This window comes from Phaseolus vulgaris, chromosome 7, assembly GCF_000499845.2.
Source record: "Phaseolus vulgaris cultivar G19833 chromosome 7, P. vulgaris v2.0, whole genome shotgun sequence".
NCBI lineage: Eukaryota > Viridiplantae > Streptophyta > Magnoliopsida > Fabales > Fabaceae > Phaseolus > Phaseolus vulgaris.
This window is the reverse complement of record NC_023753.2, coordinates 27974118-27996494: the sequence shown is the minus strand read 5'-3', so window position 1 is coordinate 27996494 and position 22377 is coordinate 27974118. Positions and strand designations below refer to the sequence as shown.

At 31.8% G+C, this 22377-nt stretch overlaps 1 protein-coding gene and 1 non-coding gene across 6 annotated transcripts; both read right to left on the bottom strand.

Moving 5' to 3' along the window:
* Positions 1-2: 2 nt before the first annotated feature.
* On the bottom strand, positions 3-75 carry TRNAR-ACG (transfer RNA arginine (anticodon ACG)). The gene has a single exon. It is a non-coding gene; the product is annotated as a tRNA-Arg (tRNA).
* A 2270-nt stretch (positions 76-2345) lies between these two features.
* On the bottom strand, positions 2346-6953 carry LOC137829626 (BTB/POZ domain-containing protein At1g03010). Of its 5 annotated transcripts, none has more exons than XM_068636473.1 (4): positions 6546-6953; positions 4858-4924; positions 3341-4537; positions 2346-3154 (listed from the first exon to the last, which is right to left on the bottom strand). In XM_068636473.1, the coding sequence occupies exons 1-4, from the start codon at positions 6635-6637 to the stop codon at positions 2627-2629; spliced, it is 1884 nt and encodes a 627-aa protein (XP_068492574.1). In that variant the 5' UTR covers positions 6638-6953; the 3' UTR covers positions 2346-2626. The 5 variants fall into 5 exon arrangements, with proteins under 5 accessions (XP_068492574.1, XP_068492575.1, XP_068492576.1 ...); XM_068636474.1 differs by having other exon boundaries at positions 2346-3136; positions 6546-6856; XM_068636475.1 differs by lacking the exon at positions 6546-6953 and adding an exon at positions 6069-6214.
* Between the last annotated feature and the right edge of the window lie 15424 nt (positions 6954-22377).

Below are 22377 nucleotides of genomic sequence, written 5' to 3'. Positions count from 1 at the left end.
TTCGACTTCACTGGGGATCGAACCCAGAATCTCTGGTTCCGTAGACCAGCGCCTTATCCATTGGGCCATGAAGCCCCTTTTGATATTATTTTAGAAAAATATAATTTATTTAATAATTAACTATTTTAATTATATTTGTTTTTCGTGAACTTTTAGCAAACATTCATGGAATGATCGACCAATCATAAAAAAAATATTATTTTAATTTGAATCAAATAGTCTTTTAAATTTTCGTTCTTAAAATAAAATTAATTTAAAGCAGATATGACATTAACAAACGTGTAAGTTTGTTTTGATGGCATGTCCAATTCCTCACAGGGAAATTCTTGAATAAGTATATTGTGTAATATAATAAAATTTTAACTAAATTATATTTTAATCTTTTAGTTTTTGTCTTTAATTTGGTTTTATATCTTTTAAAATTGGCATAGAAACAATTAAAAACGACATAAAACAATACTCAAGTGCTAGATTTCTTTCATTCCGTAACATAAATCTTAAAATCGATTGATAAGCTTTGTTATCTTACATGTTTTAATTCGATCATTATAGCCAAAAATAATATAATTTCATTTAAATGTGTATGAGAATTAAATATTTTAATATTTACATTTTACGAAACCTAGTTTTTGTTCATGCTTTGCATCAATTGATTGAGGGGTTTGGTTTGTCTCTCACACCCAAACATCATATTAAAACATTGTTTGGTTTTATCAAGAATGAAAAAGCGAAAGAATTGGGTCATACTTCAAGGGTTGTTTTTTTATTTTAATAAGTGCTTGCTTATTGAAACCAAGAAAAAAAAAACGTGATGTAATAATTAACACAACTTGTTTCGTAAAACATATTATAAGATCTGCCTGCAACTCATCTATAAAGTTGAAATAATGTGTCGGTGGAGCTACTAATAACAACGTGAAAATGATGTTACTCACCTTGTGCATGCGCGGATATATATATATAGTTTGTAACTAAAATAGAGCTAGAAAAATTGAAACTCAAGTTTAATTTAGCCAAAATGTAATTAAATTTTTATTTTATTAAGTAGAAAAATAAAAATAATACTAGAAAACTTTATAGAAAAAATTTTACTTTTTTTCCTATATCAATTCTTCTCTTTAACGTAATATTCCTGAAATATGATGAAATATACAATCTATTTGAATAATTTAAAAATGGAGAAGCAATCATGTATTTATACTAAAATTAAAGAGCATCAAACCTTTAGTTTTTTTTCTTAAAAGGAAGAGAATTGTTTTCCTTTAGTTACTCTTCTTCCATGTAGCATGTTTACTTACTCTTCTATATAATATGAAAATCGAGACTTTACTTGATTTTTTTATTATATATTTTATTGGTTTTTTTTTAAGTCATAAAAAATAGCCTCATGTTTCCAATAATCTCTCACTTAAATTATTTGGGTAAACTTTTAAATTCATCTCTTTTAAATTACACCATATAAATTTTTTACTATTGACTTTTTAATTTAAATTGTTTTGTAAATATATAATTTCATAAGATTTCGTTTAACAATTGTAATTTAAACATGTTACTTTTTTAACACTTTCATCAGACTATCTAATGTGAATAGAACTACAAATACTCGTAGGATGTAGTTAATATTGTAACTTCAAAAAGTTATTAGATCAAACATGACACAACTAGATGATCAAGTTACTTCATCAAAACATAAGAACATAACTCATATACCATCCAGAGTTATTCGTGCCACAATTATAGCATTTCAAGTTTTTCCATTCTAAGATTTTGATTTAGATTACTTTAACTCCCACTAAGTTCATGTTTCATTGACCACTATTGTGAAATCCTATATAAATTGTACTATTTATTTATGATGAGTTGAGAACCAGTCTAACTCTAAAATAGAAAATTTGCACGTTCATTTTATGCTATTTTGAAATTTGAAGTTGTCAACTAAGCAAATATATATTTACATTGTTGATGTGATATGTAACCATGGTAATTCACTCATTAGAAAAAGTGTTGAGTCTCCTTTATAGAAAAAGTTATTATAAAAATACTTTAACCTCGTATAATTTCACGAGCATATTCCAAATCTCCTTTTCCAATTTCAACACCAGACAAGACTGAATGTGTTATCTTTAGGGATAGAATGACAACAACAATATCGTCCATCTCATTCCAATTTTTCATGAGTAATAGGTCTATCTTCAATAATTTTTAAGCAATTTTGTTTTCTCATAAATCCTTTTATATTTAATTTTCATGGGGAGAAATTACTCCCATTGAACTTCTTAATCTAAAATTTTTGTTAATCAAATCAACTTGCATGGTGTCTGAGAACACAAGGCAAAAGTGTGATGTCTTTGAACTGTTCTCTGCTCCCAGATGCTTAGCTCTATAGATATTACACTTAAGAATATTGTAAAAAATTCTCAACCAGAGGATAGTTGTTTAGTTGAGCATCATCCCACCCTCAAACTAGTCCATCCAAGGTTTGAGCAATGATTTCATTACGAAACAAAGCAACCAAACCAAGGAGCATAAACAAAAAATACTATCCACTAGAAAATAAGTAGTGACAAATCACGCCATGCATGCATCTTCTTACATACTATACATGGAAATATGTACATATTTTTGGTCATGAAACTGAGTGACGCCTTCTTTTGGGGAAAGGGAAGCGACTCTCAGAGCCATTTAGCTTAATACTGTTGATCCGAAATAGAGCATTGAGCTTGCTTAGTTTTTTGGTGAGTGATTTGAATAGCTTGTTGGCAGGGTGAGACCTTACTAGCTCTTGCTTCATGTTAACGTGGTCTTTCTCCAAGTCAGTGAGCCTCATTCTCATTCTTGCAACTTCTAGCTTCAGCTCTCGGTTCTCCCTTCTCACTGATGCATAGTTGTCTCTTGGGGAAATGGCTCCGCTTCCTGCACCACTTCCTGAACGTTGAGGGAATTGACCATTCATTCCTCCAAAGAAAAATTGGTTGTGCCCTCCGTTCATGGCATTGCGAAGCCTTATTTGCTCAAAGTATAGAACCTGCACTGCCATCTGCACTGGTAGTCTTTCATTTTGTGCTGCATGGCTGCACGCTTCTTGAGACAGTTTCTGACAATCAATGGTTTTGCACAGGCGGTATCTCTCTGAATCCTTTATGTTTGGATGAACCTATATCATTAGAACAGTTCAATTCTTTATATTATGTATACCAGTTTGTAATTGAACAATAATGTAAATGAAATTTTAAAGAACCGTTAAATTGGTAGCTAGAACTAGCAAATAACATAATAGTAGTTTACCAGAGAATTAAGACTTGCAATGGAATGGTAGTTAAAGGGAGAAGCAATTTTTCACCTTAAGGAAGATATCAACAGCTCTATAGAGTCCATCACTCACAATACGGGCATGATCTGGAAGTAGTTCAGCAAGGGAAATGAACTTTGATGGCAACAAGTTTGGGTCTAGTGCTACTTCAGCAAGATAGTTGTCCATCAGTTTGGATACCTTCAGAATTGAGCTTTGTTTTGGGGATCCGGGGCTGTCAAAGTCATAAACCATTTCACTTTCATCTCTCAAGTGACTATTATCCTCTTCGTCCTCCTCATCCAAGTTCAGAAAATTGGAAAAAATTCTCAAAATTGAATCCGTGTCATAAATAGTGCCATGGGTATTTTGATGTGAATTTGTTGGGATTAGGATGTCTTCGAGAATTGCCTGGTCAAGTTGTAGACCAATCCTTCTCTCCAGATCAGATCTGCAAGAAGTGGATGTTGATGCAGCTATTGCAGCTTTCAACAAGCTTGAGAGAAATGCCATTGGAACCGGGCTTTTCCTTGATTGTGTTGGTAGTAAGCCAGAAATGGCTTCAACAATGACTCTTTGTTTCTTCTGCAATTCCAAGTCGGGAAAACACCCTTTCACTGCATGGTGGTCCCTAACAATCCCTTGAAGAGAATTATGTGCATAGTTTATCAAAATTTTGCTGATCATGTCTTGTTTTAGTCCCTTTGACTTCACTGCAGACAAAACTCTTTGGAAGAAATCAAGACTAAGAACATTGAGAGATTTTCCCCACCATTCTGTGGGTGTTTCGGGTTCCATGTTTGTAGTGGTTTTAGAAGGGAAGTTGTGGTCCAGCTTTTGTAAACCAGTGGTGAGCTGTTCTTTGCATGCATTATTTGCAATTGCATTGATTAGTCTGCTGACAAGACTAATCTCTTCTGAAGTGGGGATAAGAGTTTCACAACGGTGAAGAACAGATATTGTGTTTGATATATTTGGTAGCACCGTTTCCTTTAGATATACTTCAGCTCGTGTCTCCAAGTTTTTCTCTGAGAACTCTTCTGTCATTTCTAGAAAATGAGCTACGCATTTTAGCATGGCAACATTGGAGAGGGTAAACTCAACATTGATTCCATAACAGAATTTGGCAGCCAGCTCAAATGCCTCTGCACCACCTGGCACGCTTGGGAGACTAATCCGTGAAACTTTTGAATCTTTTGCTTCTAACAGGATCTTCCGAATCCTTCCACTCCTAGAAACAAGAGGAAACTGTAGAAAAAAAAAATCAAACAACTTAGGACTTACAGGATAGTAATCCCCCTCCCTTTTTTAAATGATTCATGGATTATATATTCACGATTTTATCTCCAGCTGTTAATGTCTACTCTACTGTACTATAGTTGAACTTGAAATTCTCTTCAGAGGGATTACTGGTGCACAAAAAGAAAAGCATTTATATTCATACATATGGCTGATATATTCTGCACAGGAAAATGTGATTTATATACAAAGAAATAACTATGAGAGGGAAAGATCACTATGCTGAATATGAAGTAGCCTATCAGAAAGGCAAGTTGTAATTTTTTTACCTTGTGAAGTGCAAAGCTTGAAGCTCCTACTTCAATGGTGAGATCACTGGAGACATCAGATATCGGCCTGTAATTTACAAACCTGGCTGAATTATTGCATGGCGTAGACATGGAAATTTCAATGTAAAGCAACAACTGCTGCTAAGCATATTACTAGCTACCAAAATGAAATTATTAGAGAACTAGAAAGAGTGTTTTGGTGCAGCATGTATGTGCAACTAAATGTACAAGATGGAATTGAACGTATGTGTGTTGTACACCACACACCCGAAGACAGTGTAATCTTCCAAGATCAAGTACGTAGGCGTGAATGGCCCCCAACTCAATAAATACTGAAAGAGTGGGACTACTTTAGCAGTACCTCAGACAATACGATTACACGACCTTTAAGTCCAATTCCATACTGCACGATTGTTTATGTTGTGGAACCCATTGTTCCAAGTCATTGACCAGTGACCACCACATGTAAGAAAGGAAAACCATTTAAGCCACACATGCAATGTCCTGTTGCTGTCTAAGCCTATTATGGTGTCTCAAACGTGAAAGTTACAATATTAGACATGTGTAATAACTAATCATTTTAAGAGAGACTTGATATTAGTTTAAAATTTAAATTGAACTCAACTTCAAAAGTTAGCTCTTAAGTGAGAACTATTTTCATGTCATCTTACTTTTCAATGAATCAAAATGCTTTCCCTTAGTCGGTGAGCCCTTATTATTACTGCAGTTCCGTACTCATTCAAAACTCTCCAATCCAAACATATCCATAGGCCTAAAGATAACAAAAGCTGGAGAATAATTGACAGACAAACATGAATTGGCGTTTTCATTGAAGACAGATCAGGATTGGACATTCACCACGGAGCACCATACTGGTGTCTACTTAATTAATACATGACTATGCATCAAAGTCAAGATTACACGTTACACCTTTATCTACCTATGACACTGCTTAAATTGTACCATGAATGCTAAGAGTGTTTCTACCATAAAAATGCACAGGTTGTGGTGAGTAAGGACCATGTCAGATCAGAAGTTGTGAGAAACTGAAATTTGAATGAATACAAAAGAGATGCACACACACGAGCAAACGACAAGACAAAATGAAAGTTCCCCAGGTGATGCTCCTACTCAGAAACTGAACTTTCACAATCCCATAGGAAAAGGACAGTTAGACCCACCAAAATGAAAGCGCTGAGAAATAAAATAACCTTGGAGTGTCATGAACATCAAGAGCCATTTGCGCTTCAAGTGTGGACAGTGCAATACCATGTCATGAATCATTAATCCCAAAAGCTTAAACTGATAGGTAACCCACATGAATGGTTTTATATTTTTTTAACGTGGAGCTCTTGATTCCAATTATGTGATCAAGATCTAATTATAGATATTTGAAAACGACTACACATTGAAAAAGAAAAAGGATTTGTTTTTAAGGGTGGGTCATTAGATCAATTTCTGGAAGTGAATGTGTGGCCTTTTGCCCATTCAAATCCTCATCACAATTATTTTCTTTGCCTCAGTAAAGGAAAAATCACCCTTAATTATGGGTCTAAATACTACTTCCAGACATTTTTTTTTCTTGTATATTAATTTAGCCGAAAACATTATGGAGAAACAAAACTAAATTATTATACCCAAAATAATGAAGAAAGCAAAATTCATTTTCAAGATTGAGAATATTTTACCATTCAGTGGCATGCCTTATGCTTGAACTAGGACGAAAGGTCCTCTTCCCAGAGATGCTAGGCTTTAATTCTCCGACAGTGACAACTCCCATTTCAACAAAACCTGTCAATTATGATCCCACTGTACCCCACTAAGAATTGTCACTATGAGTGAAGTGACTGTGATATCCTAGCATTCTACTTCATGCCAGTTAATTAAAACAAAGCCACTAGAAAACTGTGTGCACCATTCTCTTGGGAGATTCTTGAGGAGAATTGAAGTCAGATGAACTCATACAGTGCTATAAGGGAGGGAAGGAAGGGATGGAGGTGGTTTTGAAACGTACTTTATGAGCGTTTATAATGAACATAATCTAAAGTCAAGAAAAACGCAGGTGTGCTTGCACTTTTCGGTGAAAGGTAGTGAGCAAGTGGACTTTTCTTTCTTTTACACGGTTTTTGACTTAAGAAATTGCAGGAATTCGGATGTGTTGCACTGCTTTTGGGAGTTGTAATAATGGCTAGCCAAAGCTACACACATAAATTTAGCATAAATTAACTCCTATTATGTGTAAAGATCACAAAAGTGGAAATTAAAATGATGAGTTGGATAACATGATACTATGAGAACCGTGCTATATTAGATATGATTAGCTCACATACGTACGTGTTATGTCATTGACTAAAGTAATGGATATTTTACCTGATGCAAATTTCCAATTCCATTACTTTAAAGTGTTTTTGTAACTGGTTTGCATACCTAAACTATGACTACTGAAGTTTAGTGCATTGTCTAAGTCATAAAAGAAGGCCAAATGACCTGTGTGGTTTTGTGTCATCTCCGGAACCAAATCACCTATCATAATTTCCTATACCCTTATCTTTTCAACTAAGAAATAACTCTTGAAAAGAATAAGACTAACAACCGGGAAAGAGTGTTACATCTTAACCATATGTAACTTTTAATTGGAGAACAGGAAAAGGACGTGAGTTAAGGGACGGGTGAATATAATAGCTCCAATAGTGTATGTATTAAATGAATATTTGGCATCAGCTCATGATATAGACACTAATGTGATCATCACAGCTACTCAATGTGACAACTGTTGGAACAATCATGGTCTTAGATTGCATCGATCTGGTACTCATGATGAGGCCTTCAATTTTTATTGTATGGTAGAGTAATATGGTAGGTAATCAGCAATTTCATACGTTTTGATTAAGTGGGTGTGGCCTTCATTTCATTCGATCACTTTGTCTTTGATCATTTTTGTTTCATAAAAGATCATTTTATCTGAACCAAAGTTACAGGCTTTACAGCTTCTCATTCCAAAGAAATAAGTACATTTGGCAGGTGGTCCTATGTAACTCTGCAATATATTCCTATCTAACTAGAGAGAACTAAAAGCACCAAGCAGCTTAGAATCAAATAGTAAAAGAATCTTAAATGTGCATAACTTTTTATTCTTTTCTCCTTCTTGGCATGCCATCTTCTGCTCCCTAGTAATGAGGATCTGACTTCAATGTGGACCAGTGTGTCAAAACTAAAAGAATGAGATCCCATAGCACAACTATGATTTAGTTAGGCCAAACCTTTTTCTTAGGGTGTTCTACTAAAGTGTTTCTTTGTTTGATGGCATATTTGTTACTCTAAACTTTATTTGCAGGTTAAGGCACAGCAGATTCTTGTATCGAGTTTGGAGACATGGGAAGCAATTTGCATTAATTTACCATAATTAGTTTAGACTGAAACTGAAACTGAAAATGATATTCGATATACAGCAATTTCCTTTCACTTTGCCTTCCATTAGTGATAACTTTCCATGACACATAATGATATTCAAGCTAACATTTTTACTTTATTTCAATTTTTAAAAGTAGCTTTTGTTGTAAAAGCTAAAGTAGATGAAACTACTAGGCTAATAGCTTATTGCAAGCTCTATTCATAAAGAAATGTAATAAAGGTTTAGGTGTCGATTATGAAACGGTTGTGTGAAGAATCAATTATGGAGGTTCTTTCCTTTGTTTTAAAAAGGCCTAGTAAATGGTTAGCTAAAATCACTGCACTTAAAAAGCATTGTTTCTCTATGGCAGCCATGTATAATGGGAAGAGGACAAATGGGACAGCCACAGGAAAAGAGGTTTCACACAGAGAGAAGGGTGTGAAAGAGAGTTAATATGATTAGTGCAGGTGTGGAAGGATGGTGGCCATAATCATGAATGCAGAAACACAAGTGACCCCACCTGTTCAAAACTTGTGGGCTAATGGATGCATACATATGTAAAATAGTTATATACCAGTTTCATATAAAAATAAAGCATTTCAATATAATAATATTTACCGTTAAATAGTCAATTCAGTAATAGTACAAAATTTCTTTTATTTCTTTTATTTTATTAATTTTATTTGATCTGTTAATAGTTAAAAGGAATTGAATATATGTTTTTTTCTTTAGTAACATATCTTTAGAGTTTAGGGTATTTTAAAGAAAAAAAAAGTAAAGTTTCCTTCAAATTTAGTTTATTGTTTTTTTTTATAATAAACACACATGTTACAATTACTAAATAAAAAATACTAGTAGCAGATTTTGTATATAATTGTTGTATTAAAAATGAAATATGTTTATCTATATTTTTTTCAAGGGGTTAGTAAAGATTTAAAAAGGAGAGTATATTATTAATCTTTTAGTTTGTTTATAAAATATTTATTTATATAACTGAAATAAATATTTTTTTCTTATTTAATTGTAGTATAATTAAATTTTATCATAAATAAATATCTTTTAATATATAATTGATATCTTTATACTTGTATTGAAGAATTTAATTTGTAGTACCAGCTGGTTATTTTTCATTATGTGAGTCTTTTTTTTAAATAATAATAATTAAAATTCAATTTAAAGATGAAGGTAAATGGGCACGTGGAAAGGTATAGCTAGTCATGAAATCAAATATATAAATAGTGATAAATGGAGAAGTCTAAGGTAGTTGAGAAAAAATTGTTAGTTTTAGGAATATTATATGAAATGCTCGAGAAAATGAGAAAAGAGAAAAAAAAAGTATAATTAGAAATATTGAAAGAATGAACTTTTTCTCTAAGCTGTGTGTTTTGAATATAAAATAATTTAGATTAAAAAAATAGTCTAAAAGATATGAGGAATTTAAAATCAATGAAACTTAAAAGAAAAATTCTACTTTAAAATGAATTAAAAGAATAAAGTTTGAAGTAGTAGATTAAAATGAATTATTTCATTGCAAATTATATGGAATTTCTATTCCTTTCATTTCAAATATAAATAATAAAACTTCAGAAGAAAAAAAATTCAAGTTTTTTAATCTTTTGTATTATTTAAATTTTTTCGTTTTACTTGAAAAAATCTCTGCAAAATTTGAATATTTTAAAATTTATGTAAATTTGATATCTAAACAAATTATTTTGACATTTGGTATTCTAAATTTATTTAAAAATTGAATTTTACTATCACAACACTCCGTTTAAACACATTATATATAGAAGACATAACTAAGAATACTTTATATCTGTTTTTATTGGTTTTAAGTTATATTAAATCAAATAACATTTGAAGAGTGCAATTTTAAGTACTAGCATTACAGGGTCGTAGTGAAATTTACAAGAAATTAAGAGAAAATATAAGCGTAATTTTATGTTGTTTTAAAGGGTTAAATAGTTATTTTATTACTTCAAAAATTGACCACTATAAAATTTGATACCTCTAAAACAAAATTCAATATCTTTTTCCGCTAAAGAAATGAGGATAGTTAACCCTAACTTTCTTCTTTTTGCCCATATATATACCTATTCACTCCTTACCTAAATTGTTACTCATTCTTATTCAAAAATTCTTCTTGTACCTCCATTTGTTTCTTTTTAATATCCTCGTATTTCAAAAAAATACTTAAATTACTTTCGACATTTATTTATTAAATATTTTTAATTCTAAAATGTGAAATTAGAAGAGTTCATTTTATATGTGAAAGTTAAAATTTGTGGTTTTTTATATTTAAGAATGTGTAATTTGAAATATAAAATTTGTATTATAAAATTTATTTTTTGAAGTTTACAATTTAAAATACAAATTTTATATTTTAAATTGTACATTCCAAAATGCAAATTTTGTATTATAAATTATACAATTTAAAATAAATATTTTTAATATTTTTAAAAGTATTAAAGTGAAAAAAAAAATGGGTACAGAAAGAAATCTCTTTTTAAACAGCCAAATGAATTTTCTCCACCCCCATCAATTTTTTAAAAAATTGTCTTATCCTTTTTTTAGGAATTATCTTTTTTGGAAGCTTTTTCCATAACATACTTTTTCATAATTCAAAAAAATGTATTCTAAAAAATGGTTTCTGAAACATATATAATACATTTTGGAATATCTTTTATATGATATTCCATAAGAACTTTCAGAAATGAAAACAAGTTAGGTAGACATTTAATCATTTTACTTATTTATGGGTGGAGAAAGAAACACCTTATAAATTATGCACCCCTCCTTAATTCATCCATTATTTCTACTAAAACAACTTTGACCTACTAATATCAAATTTTGGAATTGAAAATTGAGAGAAAATAATAATGGAAGAAGAAGAAGCAGCATATTAAGTTTATTTCAGTCTTTAATTTATAATAGTGTCTTCTGTTGCTCTGAATGACACTCAACTTATCTTAATAAATAACGTTAATTAATGTCGCATTATATGGTTAAAGGTGACAGAATTGAGAAGAAAGAAAATGCTGAAATTAAAACACTTTGAAAAATAAACATTAAATTTCTCCCTTATTTATGACCACTGTGGTTCGGTATTTAAAACACTTTCTTACCTTCCTACCTCATAAGTCTTAATTAAATGTTTAATCAAATAAATTTAAAGATAGTTAGTAATATTTTTTAATATACTCTTTATTAAAGTATACACTTAATTATAGTTTTATTCTTTTATTTTTTTTTCTCATATATGTTTAGTTTGGATTCATGTATTTGAATTTTCTATAGAAAAATAAATAAAAATGGTATTTCTATCTACTTAAAATAAATTTATTAAAAATTTAAATATATTAGTAGTTTAAAATTATCACAAAATAAAACATATTTTAAAATTATTCTCATTACTCCTAATAACTCTATACATGCCACATTTTGTAACCTCTACCTACAATCCTAAATCTCCATTGTGGGTATCGAAACCCACAAGGAATCATGTCGCTAAGGACGAATATCAAACCCACAAAGAAATAATCAAGTAAAATATTCATTAAATATAAAACAGAATAATAGAGTTTGTTGGATTTGTTATGATGCCAATGATTAATAAGAAAACAAGTCAAAGAGTTTGTTGCTTCAATTGGAAAAATAGAGATTGAGGTTCATCTTTCTCACTCTTTTTCACTCTTTTGTATTTTGATTAGCATGACAATATTGTGTCATTTGATTGATATTAATGCTCGTATAAAAATCATTTATATCGATTCCTCGCATATAAAATTATTAAGATGCTTCCTAAATATTGATTTCTCGCATATTTATAAAAATCACTTATCATTGAGATTAGACATTGATAGAAATTAACATTTCATATTTATTCCTAGCATTCAAATAAGTTAAGCTTTATCGTTTAGGTCAGAACCTTATAAGTACTTTCCAGTCAAATTTAAGTTTCAATATCATGGAAAACCAAGCATTACAAACAAAACAATAATATCAATCATCAATCAAGAACAAAATATTGTGTTTATATATCACCTCAATACATAAGAGTTTGAAAATATTACTCCCAATCCCAAAGGGTAGAATTAGCCACACATGATAGCTGTTACAAACATGGAAAGCAAGAAAAGAAGATTCTAGATGTTTCTCCTTGATAGCTACCTCCTCTAAGGTTTTCTAACACCTTCTATTATGCCAATTGGAATACAATTCACTTAATGGTGGTTTCTTCTCAATCATTGCTTGTTGTAACTCCTAATTTGTTTTCTACAACTCTTCATGCGCTCTTAAAGCTTCCTTTTTCTGCCTGAGTTTCTCTTGGTTTTCTTCTAGCCTTCGTGTTATCCCGCTGCAACTCCCGCATGGTGTCCAGGATTTGATACAAAGTTGGAGGGTAATGTTGTTGTGTTATTTGCTAAAGTTAAGAAGGTGTTACCTATGTGCTCTCTTGTGGAGGTAGGAAAAGTTTTACCTAGTACCACGGTAGGCGCCAATTCATTATAGCTCAAATTAGTAACTTTAAGCCAATGAGTTCAAAAGTGTCTTATGTTATCTAGGACGTATTATATTTATAGGAATTTCTCCTCTCTTAGTAGCGCTCATAGGATTAATTTAAGTATCATAAAACTAATTCAAGAGATGAAAGATGTAATGCAATAGAAAACAAGTTATGGGATTCAAGGATTCAATTGTTACTCAAGATCCCAAAATTTTGGTGACACAATAGCCTTCTCGCTAATCTCGCTACACCTGATTGAGATGATGTCCTATAATCGACACACACATTATCTAATAAGCAACCTATGGTCAACGCTTAAATCGTCTAAAGAATGTCATTCTTTTACTTAACTCTTAAACTTTAGTTCTTAATACTCTGAAAATATCCTTTTGACACATACTCGACCAACCATAAATGTCATCCAAAGATCTTGATTATATAACATTCCAAAAGAAATTTTTGAAATACTAAAAAATAAGGTAAAAATATTTATTTTTAAAATTTTGACACCTCAATTCTTTTTTTCATGTTCGACAACTTTTTTTTAACCTTGAATTAGTGACACTTAAAAAGAAGATATGGTAAATTTAAAAAATACAATCTAGTCAATTATGTTGTTTTGTGTCTTACCCAAACCATCATAGTTGATTTTATTAATTAAATGTATAATTAAATACTTTTAACAGCTAATCATGTTTACTTATTTTGGAATTATTTTTTTAAGTATTTTTACATTCTTTTAATAGATGAAAATGTGCTTGCTTGTCCCACTTGAATTTTATGAACTCTTATATATACTTTAAAAAAACATAAATTTAAAAGATAGAATTTTCAGAAATTAAAAATAAAATTCAATTAAAAAAACCTCTAAATATATGTGAATATGTCATTGCGCTATTCTTTCAATATTTTCTATTAAAAAATAACTTTTCTCGTATGTTGCATTAGTGTTTGCTTCTGCAAACACTATGTTACATCTATAATCTTACCAAACAACCACAACGAACGGAGATAGCAGATGACAACGCACCACAACGATCAGAACAGGCGGCCACGTAAGACAGAACACGAGTACAAACGTCACCACGAAAGCGATCATCAACACCACTACGATCGAAACAAATATGCATTGGCACCACGATTGGAACAGAGACACACCATCACGAAGAACTCGAACACAAGCCCTGATGCGAGTAACCTAGGTGAATTTGTCTGATTTTGTGTTCAGAAACGAGGTCGTTTTGGGTTTAAAGAAAAAATCCTCTGAATTTACAAGTTGTTTTAGAAATAATTTCATAAAATGAGAACAAATTAGATAATTTAAAATATTTAATAATTTGACCTATATAATGGGAGTGGAGGAAGAACTTTGATGAGTGCACGAAGAAACTTATAAGAACCCGTCTTTAGCCCATTCATTATTTCTACTAAAACAACCTTTGACATACTCATACCAAATTTTGGAATTGAAAATTAAGTAAGAGAAAATAATAATGGAAGAAGAAGAAGCATTTCTAAATGACACTCAACTTATGTTAATAAATGACGTTAATTAATGTCGCATGATATGGTTTAAGGTGAACAAAATTGAGAAGAAACAAAATACTGAAATTAAAACACTTCGAAAAATAAACATTAAATTTCTCCCTTATTTATAACCGACTGCGGTTCAGTGTTTAAAACACTTTCTTACCTTCCCACCTCATAAAGTCTTAATTAAATGTTTAATCATATAATTTAGGGATAGTTAGTAATATTTTTTAATATACTCTTTATTAAAGTATATACTTAATTATAATTTTATTCTTTTTTTTCCCATATATGTTTAGTTTGGATTCATGTATTTGAATTTTTTATATATACAAATAAACAAAAATGGTATTTCTATCTACTTAAAATTAACTTTATCAACAATTTAAATATATTAGTAGTTCAAAATTATCACAAAATAAAACATATTTTAAAATTATTTTCATTACTTCCATTAACTCTGTATTTGACGCATTTTGTAATCTCTACCTATAATCCTAAATCTCCATTATTTTATATTTTATAAAAAAAATTATTGAAGTATATTGATATTATTACATTAAAAATAAGATCTTTGATCATAAAAATGAAAATTATTTTTCTGACTTAGAAATATATATTCATTACCAACATTCAAATAAAACATTAATAAAGTATATTTTTAATAAAAAAATTATATTAAAATAAAAATATAAAAATAATTTAAAAAATGTGACACAATAGAATCACCAAAATTAATGACAAAAACTCCTGCAATATATAGTGTATATAACTCACGTTTTAATTTTTTACATTAATTTACTTTTTAATAACAAATTTATGTAATCTTCATTTTAACATTTTAAAAAAGTGTATATACAGCAATCATTAATATTAGTTATATCATCAATTCACAAATACTTATTTAACTATTTATCAAAATATTAGTAATTAACTCAAATACTGCTATTATTATATTGTTCTTAAAAATTGTCCATTGAGTATATAAAAGAAGTTCTAAAAACGTTATTTATTCTAAAATAAAATAAAATATATATATATATATATATATATAACTGAAAGGATAAAAAACTGAAAATATAATTTATCGTAATACGTGTGTGTATATGTAATTAGATGTGTGAATTTCATTTCTTATTAAATAAATTTTATTTTCAATTTAGTAATATTAGGTTTTAATCAATAAAATGTTATTTAAAAAAAATGTGTTAAAATGTTATTATTTAGTAAAGTAACAAAAAGTTGATTGATTCAGTTGAATGTTTAGTGATCTTACTTTAGAGCATTCAGTCATTTTTCGTATCTCTCCAAATACAAATAAGGTTTATATTTTTCAAGAATATTAGGTCACTGTTTGAATGAAATTTTATAATTTAAAATATGCAACGGGTTTGAATAGAAAAAGGAATATATATATATATATATAATAATTTTAAGATAATTACATGTTTTTGGATATAAAATAATTTTGTTCTCATCTTGAAATAAAAAATTTAAATAAAAAACTGATAATATAAAAGGAATTTATTGCATCATTAAATTACAAGTTATCATTATTACAGTAAATGAAGATGAATATTCCTTGTCTGATGTGATGTTTTAATGTAACGTACGTAATCGCTCGCACGTAATCGTAATGAAGAAAGAGAGGTTTTGATGAACCCTAATTGTAGAGAAAAATAAATATAAAAGAAACTTTTATTCACTTGTATATTAGAGAGTAAAATACATGGTGTATATATAAGAAAAAGATTAAGACCTAGCTGAAACAGAAAAGGAAAGTTGGGTCAAACAAACAAAACCCAATAATTTAAAATAGAAAATTAAATATATTAACCCCCTCAAGCTGGGGAGTAGATATTTTTCAGGCTCAGCTTGGATTTGAGAGTAGAGAATTGTGCGGAAGCAAGGGGCTTGGTGAATATGTCAGCAACTTGCATTGCAGAAGTAATGGGCAGTAGTTTGAGGAGACCAGAGTTAAGTTTTTCACGAACTAGGTGGCAATCAATTTCGATGTGCTTGGTTCGTTCATGAAAAACTTGATTGGAAGCTATTTGAAGGGCAGATTTGTTGTCACAGTACAGGGTTGCAGCCTGGGAGAGAGGAAGATGTAAATCCTGAAGGAGGTAAGACAACCATTGTAACTCACATGTGGTGGTGGCAAGGGCTCTATACTCAGCTTCAGAGGAGCTGCGGGAGATAGTTGGCTGCTTCTTTGATTTCCATGATATTAGGGAGTCTCCTAAGTAGATGGAATATCCAGTGACAGATTTGCGTGTGGTAGGACATGTTGCCCAGTCAGAGTCACTAAAACCACAGAGGTGAAGTGAACTAGTGTGAGAAAAATATAGTCCTTCACCAGGGGTGCCCTTGAGGTAACACAAAAGGCGTGAGACAGCTTGCTGATGATGAGTTGTGGGTGCAGATATGAATTGGCTTAAATTGTGGACAACGAAGGCGATGTCTGGTCGCGTGTTGGTTAAGTAAATTAGACGTCCAAGGAGTCTTCTGTATTGGGAAGTGGCATCAGCATCGAGAGGTGAGCCTTGGTCGGGAGAGAGACGGGAGGTGTGAGTCATAGGAGTGGCCACAGGTGCAGAGTCAAGCATGCTAGTTTCTTGAAGGAGATCAAGAGTATACTTACGTTGACTTAAATGAAGACGGTTGCGAGCAATTTCCAGTCCCAAAAAGTAAGTGAGATTACCTAAATTTTTTATCTTGAAGTGATGGTGAAGGATGCAGTAATTGTATTGATTTCCTCTGTGTCATCACCAAAGTCATCAACATAAACAAGAATAACAGTGAGTTTATTATTATTATATTTAAGAAAAAGAGAGTGATCAACAACATAAATAGAGTAATTATTTGATAAAAGAAAAGTAGAAAGTTTGGCGTACCATTGGCGACCAGCTTGACGAAGGCCATACAAAGACCGTTGAAGCTTGCAAACATGCTGGGGAGAAGGAAGATAGAGGCCAGGTGGGGGGGTCATGTATACCTCTTCATGGAGATCACCATGAAGAAATGCATTTTTGACATCAAGTTGTTTTAAAATCCAATTTTTGGTAGTGGCAATAGCAAGGAGAAGGCGGAGGGTAGTGAGTTTAGCAACAGGTGCAAAAGTGTCTAAGAAATCAAGTCCTTCAAGTTGGGTGAACCCTTTGGAAACAACTCTAGCTTTGTGGCGCTCAACAGTGCCATCAGAATGGTATTTGATTTTATATACCCATTTACAACCAATAGTTTTCTTTCCTGGAGGGAGAGGGGTAAGTTGCCAAGTATTGTTAGCAGCAAGAGCTTGAAGCTCATCTTGCATGGCAGATTGCCAAGAAGCATGTTTGGAGGCTTCGTTATATGTTTGAGGTTCAGGATGAGAATTGATAGAGGAAATAACATTTCTAAAATTGGAAGATAAGGAATTGTAAGACAAGTAATTATGAATAGGATATCTACTACTTACAGTGTTGGTTGCAGTGTGGAAATCTGCAAGATAGGCAGGTTGTCGGTGAGGACGAGCTGATCTTCTTGGAAATTGGGGTGAGATGCTTCCTGGAGATGCAGGCGATGATAATTCTGATGGAGGTGCAATGTTGGATGCAAGAGCAGAGACACTATTTGTTGGAAGATCATAGGATAATGAGGCTGGTGGAGGGACATTATTGGGTGCAGGAGTAGAGGCACATGGCTCGACAGGAGGTGCAGTATCAGAAAAAAAAAATCAAAAGCAGAATTATATGCATTAGAAATAGGGAGAGATAAAGTGTTAGGGTCCTTAGGCAAGCCACTGTCCAATTTATATGGAAAGTGGTTTTCATGAAAGATTACATGTCTAGATATCTCTATGCTATGAAACTTTAAATTTAAGATAATATAACCTTTTGTATTTTGCGGGAAGCCAAGAAAAATACCTTTGATAGATCTATCTTCTAATTTTTTCCTATGTGCAGTAATAGTACTAACATAACAGAGACAACCAAACACTTTTAGAAAGGAAATGTCATATGGTTTTCCAAACAACTTTTCATGAGGAGTGATGTTATTAAGTAATGGAGTAGGAATAACATTTATTAAGAAAACAACATGATTTACAGCAAATTCCCAAAAAATAGGAGGAAGATTTGCTTGAAAAAGTAAAGTCCGGGTTACATTTAGTATGTGTTGATGTTTACGTTCTACAATGCCATTTTGTTGTGGTGTTTCAACACAAGATTTTTTATGTATAATTCCCTTTGAAGCATAAAAATTTGACATAGCAAACTCAACACCATTATCAGTATGAATCGTTTTGATATTAATTTTGAAATGATTTTGAACGAAAACAGTGAAGTTAATGATGTGCTGACGCACTTCAGATTTGTTATGCAGCAGAATAACCCAAGTATAACGCGAGTAATCATCAACAATAGTCAAGAAATAACGAAAACCTTACATAGAAATTATGGAACATGGTCCCCAAATATCAAAGTGTACAAGATCAAAAATAGCAGAGGTAACAGTATTACTTAAAGTGAAATGAAGTTTTCTCTGTTTTGCACGACTACAAGTGTCACATACATGATGAGTATCAACAGTAATAAAAGAGTATTGTTTGCTTAAGACATGTAATCTTTCATGTGAAGGGTGTCCTAGTCTATAATGCCATAGTGTTTTGTGTGTGATATTACAATTAATAAAAGGAGCAAAACAATGCGGTTTAGAACGACTAGAAGCAGGCAAGGTAGTGACAAGGTACAAGCCAACGGTGGCTTTAACTGTACCAATCCTCTCTTGGGTGAGATTGTCTTGTATAATGCAGTGGGTTGAAGTGAAAGTTAAAGTGCATTTAAGTTGGTGTGTGAGTTTAGAAACAGATATTAAGTTTAATTGAAAATGAGGCACGTATAACACATCAGACAAATAAAACTTATCAAAAAAACGTACTAAACCAGAATATGTTGCATAAACAGTTTGACCATTTGGAAGACTAATTAAGACAGGTTTAATTTTAGTATAAGTAGTAAAAACGTTCAAATTGTGACAAACATGATCAGTGACACCAGAATCAATAATCCAAGATTCTTTTATAGAAGATAGTGAAGAGAGAAACTTACCTGTTGAAGAATGTTCAGTATTGGGGATTTCATCCGTAGAGATGGTGCCGACTTGATTAATTTGAGTGTGAGGGGCAGGATCCTCAAGGTTTTGCTGACGCAAAATGTTGGTAAGGAATTGACACTGTTGTGATGTAAGTTGAATCCCCTTTACATCCTGTTCTTTAGGAAAAAGCTCAGAAAAAGTGTTAGTAGTAATCATATTATTGGCTTGGGATGTCCAATTGGTGAATTTGTAGCCAGGAGGGAACCCATGCTTTTTATAACAGGTGTCGACAGTGTGGCCAAGACGATTACAAAAAGTGCAGACTTTTCTAGTAAAAGAAAACTTTGAGGTTTTAACATTAACAGAAGGAAAACCCACTTTGCGAAAACAAACAGCCTCAGTATGACCATATTTACCACAAAAATTGCATGTAATAGTGTGACTACTATTAAGACTATGAAGACTAGGGTTTTCATTAAACATTGCCTAAAAGATTTTTAAAACCAATCAAGATTTTGAAAGAGAACGGAAAAAAATAACCAAGAACAACAAAGAGGGAAATAAAAATCAGAGAGAAACGCAGCAGAACTCTTCATTCGAAGAGCTCTGATACCATATTACAGTAAATGAAGATGAATATTCCTTGTCTGATGTGATGCTTTAATGTAGCGTACGTAATCGCTCGCACGTAATCGTAATGAAGAAAGAGATGTTTTGATGAACCCTAATTGTAGAGAAAAATAAATATAAAAGAAACTTTTATTCACTTGTATATTAGAGAGTAAAATACATGGTGTATATATAAGAAAAAGATTAAGACCTAGCTGAAACAGAAAAGGAAAGTTGGGTCAAACAAACAAAGCCCAATAATTTAAATAGAAAATTAAATATATTAACAATCGTAAATAATATTTTCTATAATAATTAACTTAAAGTTATAATAATTATTTATTGATTATACACACTTCTATCATAATGTATTGTTTTGATGGATGGAGAAATATGATTTAGTATAGTTTGGATATATAGATTTAAGTATTTATATTGATAGTGACATTCTTCCATAGAAAACTCTGAATCTTTGAAATCGGTATTATTGATAGTGACTTTGCTTCAATCCCTTTATAAAATATTTCGTTGTCATCACTAAAAATTTGAATTGTCGGATCACTAGGAAACGACCCTAAGATGTCAATTTTTCATGCATGAAAAGGTTATGGACGGGTGATGGAATGTAATTCTTCAATTGGGGTTCAATGTCAATCAACGTGCATCTGACACTGATCACATCTTCTTGTGTACGTCATGTTGTCTTCTCTTGAGGTCGACCAATAATAACCTGCTTTGATAGTCTTGTGGGCTAAAGCTCGTCCTCCAGTGTAACTTCTGCAAATCTCCTTGTGGAATTCAATCAATACCCAATCTAGTTGGGGCCCGATGTCAATCAATGTGCATCTAACACTAATCACATTTTTTTGTGTATGTCATATTGTCTTCTCTCGAGGTCAGCCAATAATAACCTACTCTGATTGCCTTGTGGGCTAAAGCTTGTCCTCGAATGTAACTTATGCAAATCATTCAATACTCAATCTGCTTGTGAAGGAGTGATGCAGTTGAGCATAAGCCGAAAGTGACCATACCTAAAGAGATACCCATTAATCGTAGCGAAGCGACAAGCATTTTTTTCCAGCTCCTTAGCTTTCTTATGATCGTCATGTACAACTTCATTTTCCAAGTATCGAATGTATGGTGTCATCCACATGTCTCATTAGCTTTCCTAGGGTCATCAGGTACAACTTCATTTGCCATCTGACCTGTCAGTCGTTGGACCTCTTTCACATTAGTTGGACTTCTCATGTTAATTATAGTTGAACATTTATCCGTGTTTCCCTTTTTTTCCCGCTCAGTAAACAAAAAATCAAAAAAACTTTAACGCCTTTACACCAAAAACACATTTCTCAGGATTGAGATAATGATGAATAACTCTTCCAAGTCAGACCAATGATTTTCAGTTGTTGAGGATGTGACTACCATGTCGTCAACATAAGTTTGTACATGCCTCCCAATCACTAGTTACAATATCTTGTCTATCAAATGCTGGTAGGTCACTTCGACATTCTTCATGCCAAAAGGCATCACTTTATAGAATTAATTTGCAATTTTGACCATGAATGTAGTATTGTCCTCATTCATATGGTGCATACGTATCTAGTTATATCATGAATAAGCGTTTATAAAGCTAAGGAGCCTACACCCTAACTTGTTATCCACCAAGGCATCGATATTGGGTAAATGATAAGAATCGTTAGGGCAATCATTATTCAAATTTGTGAAATCAACACACATCCTTCATTTGTCATTCGTCTTTCTTACCATCACCACAATGGCTAACCATTATGATTACTGAATTCCCTAAATATGATTGGCCTCTATCAACTTCTTGTTCTCCTCCTTGATCGCCTCTTATTTCACCTTAACAAACTTTCATTGTCTTTGGATGATATATTTTCCTTTTGGGTCGATAGATACGCGATGACATAAAAAATCAAAATCAATCCATGGCATTTTGGCAGTCGACCAAATGAAAACGTCAATATTCTTTCTCAATACTTCAATTACTTTTTTCTTCATCGATTATATCAAAGTGGCACCTATCTTGAACTTCTTTGTATTCCCTATGTCCACTTCTTTGGTATCACCAACTGGTTTTGGTTTTATCTGTCATCATATGTGACACGAGGATCGGTTTCCAAGGCTTAGGCTTCAGGTGTAGTGGATATTGAATAAGTACCTTGGCGGGTATGAAGACTATTCTCGTAACATTTTCATGTTACCCTTCCAGGGTAGGAAATTTCCTCTTTAGGTGCACAAAGGAGATAACAACTCCCAACTTATTTAGGGAATGTCTTCCCAACAAAAGATTTTACGGTGAAATAACATTAACCATTATGTACTTTACCACGATATTGCTTACTAAAAGTTCATCGGAAAAGGTGGTCTATAATTTAAGATGACT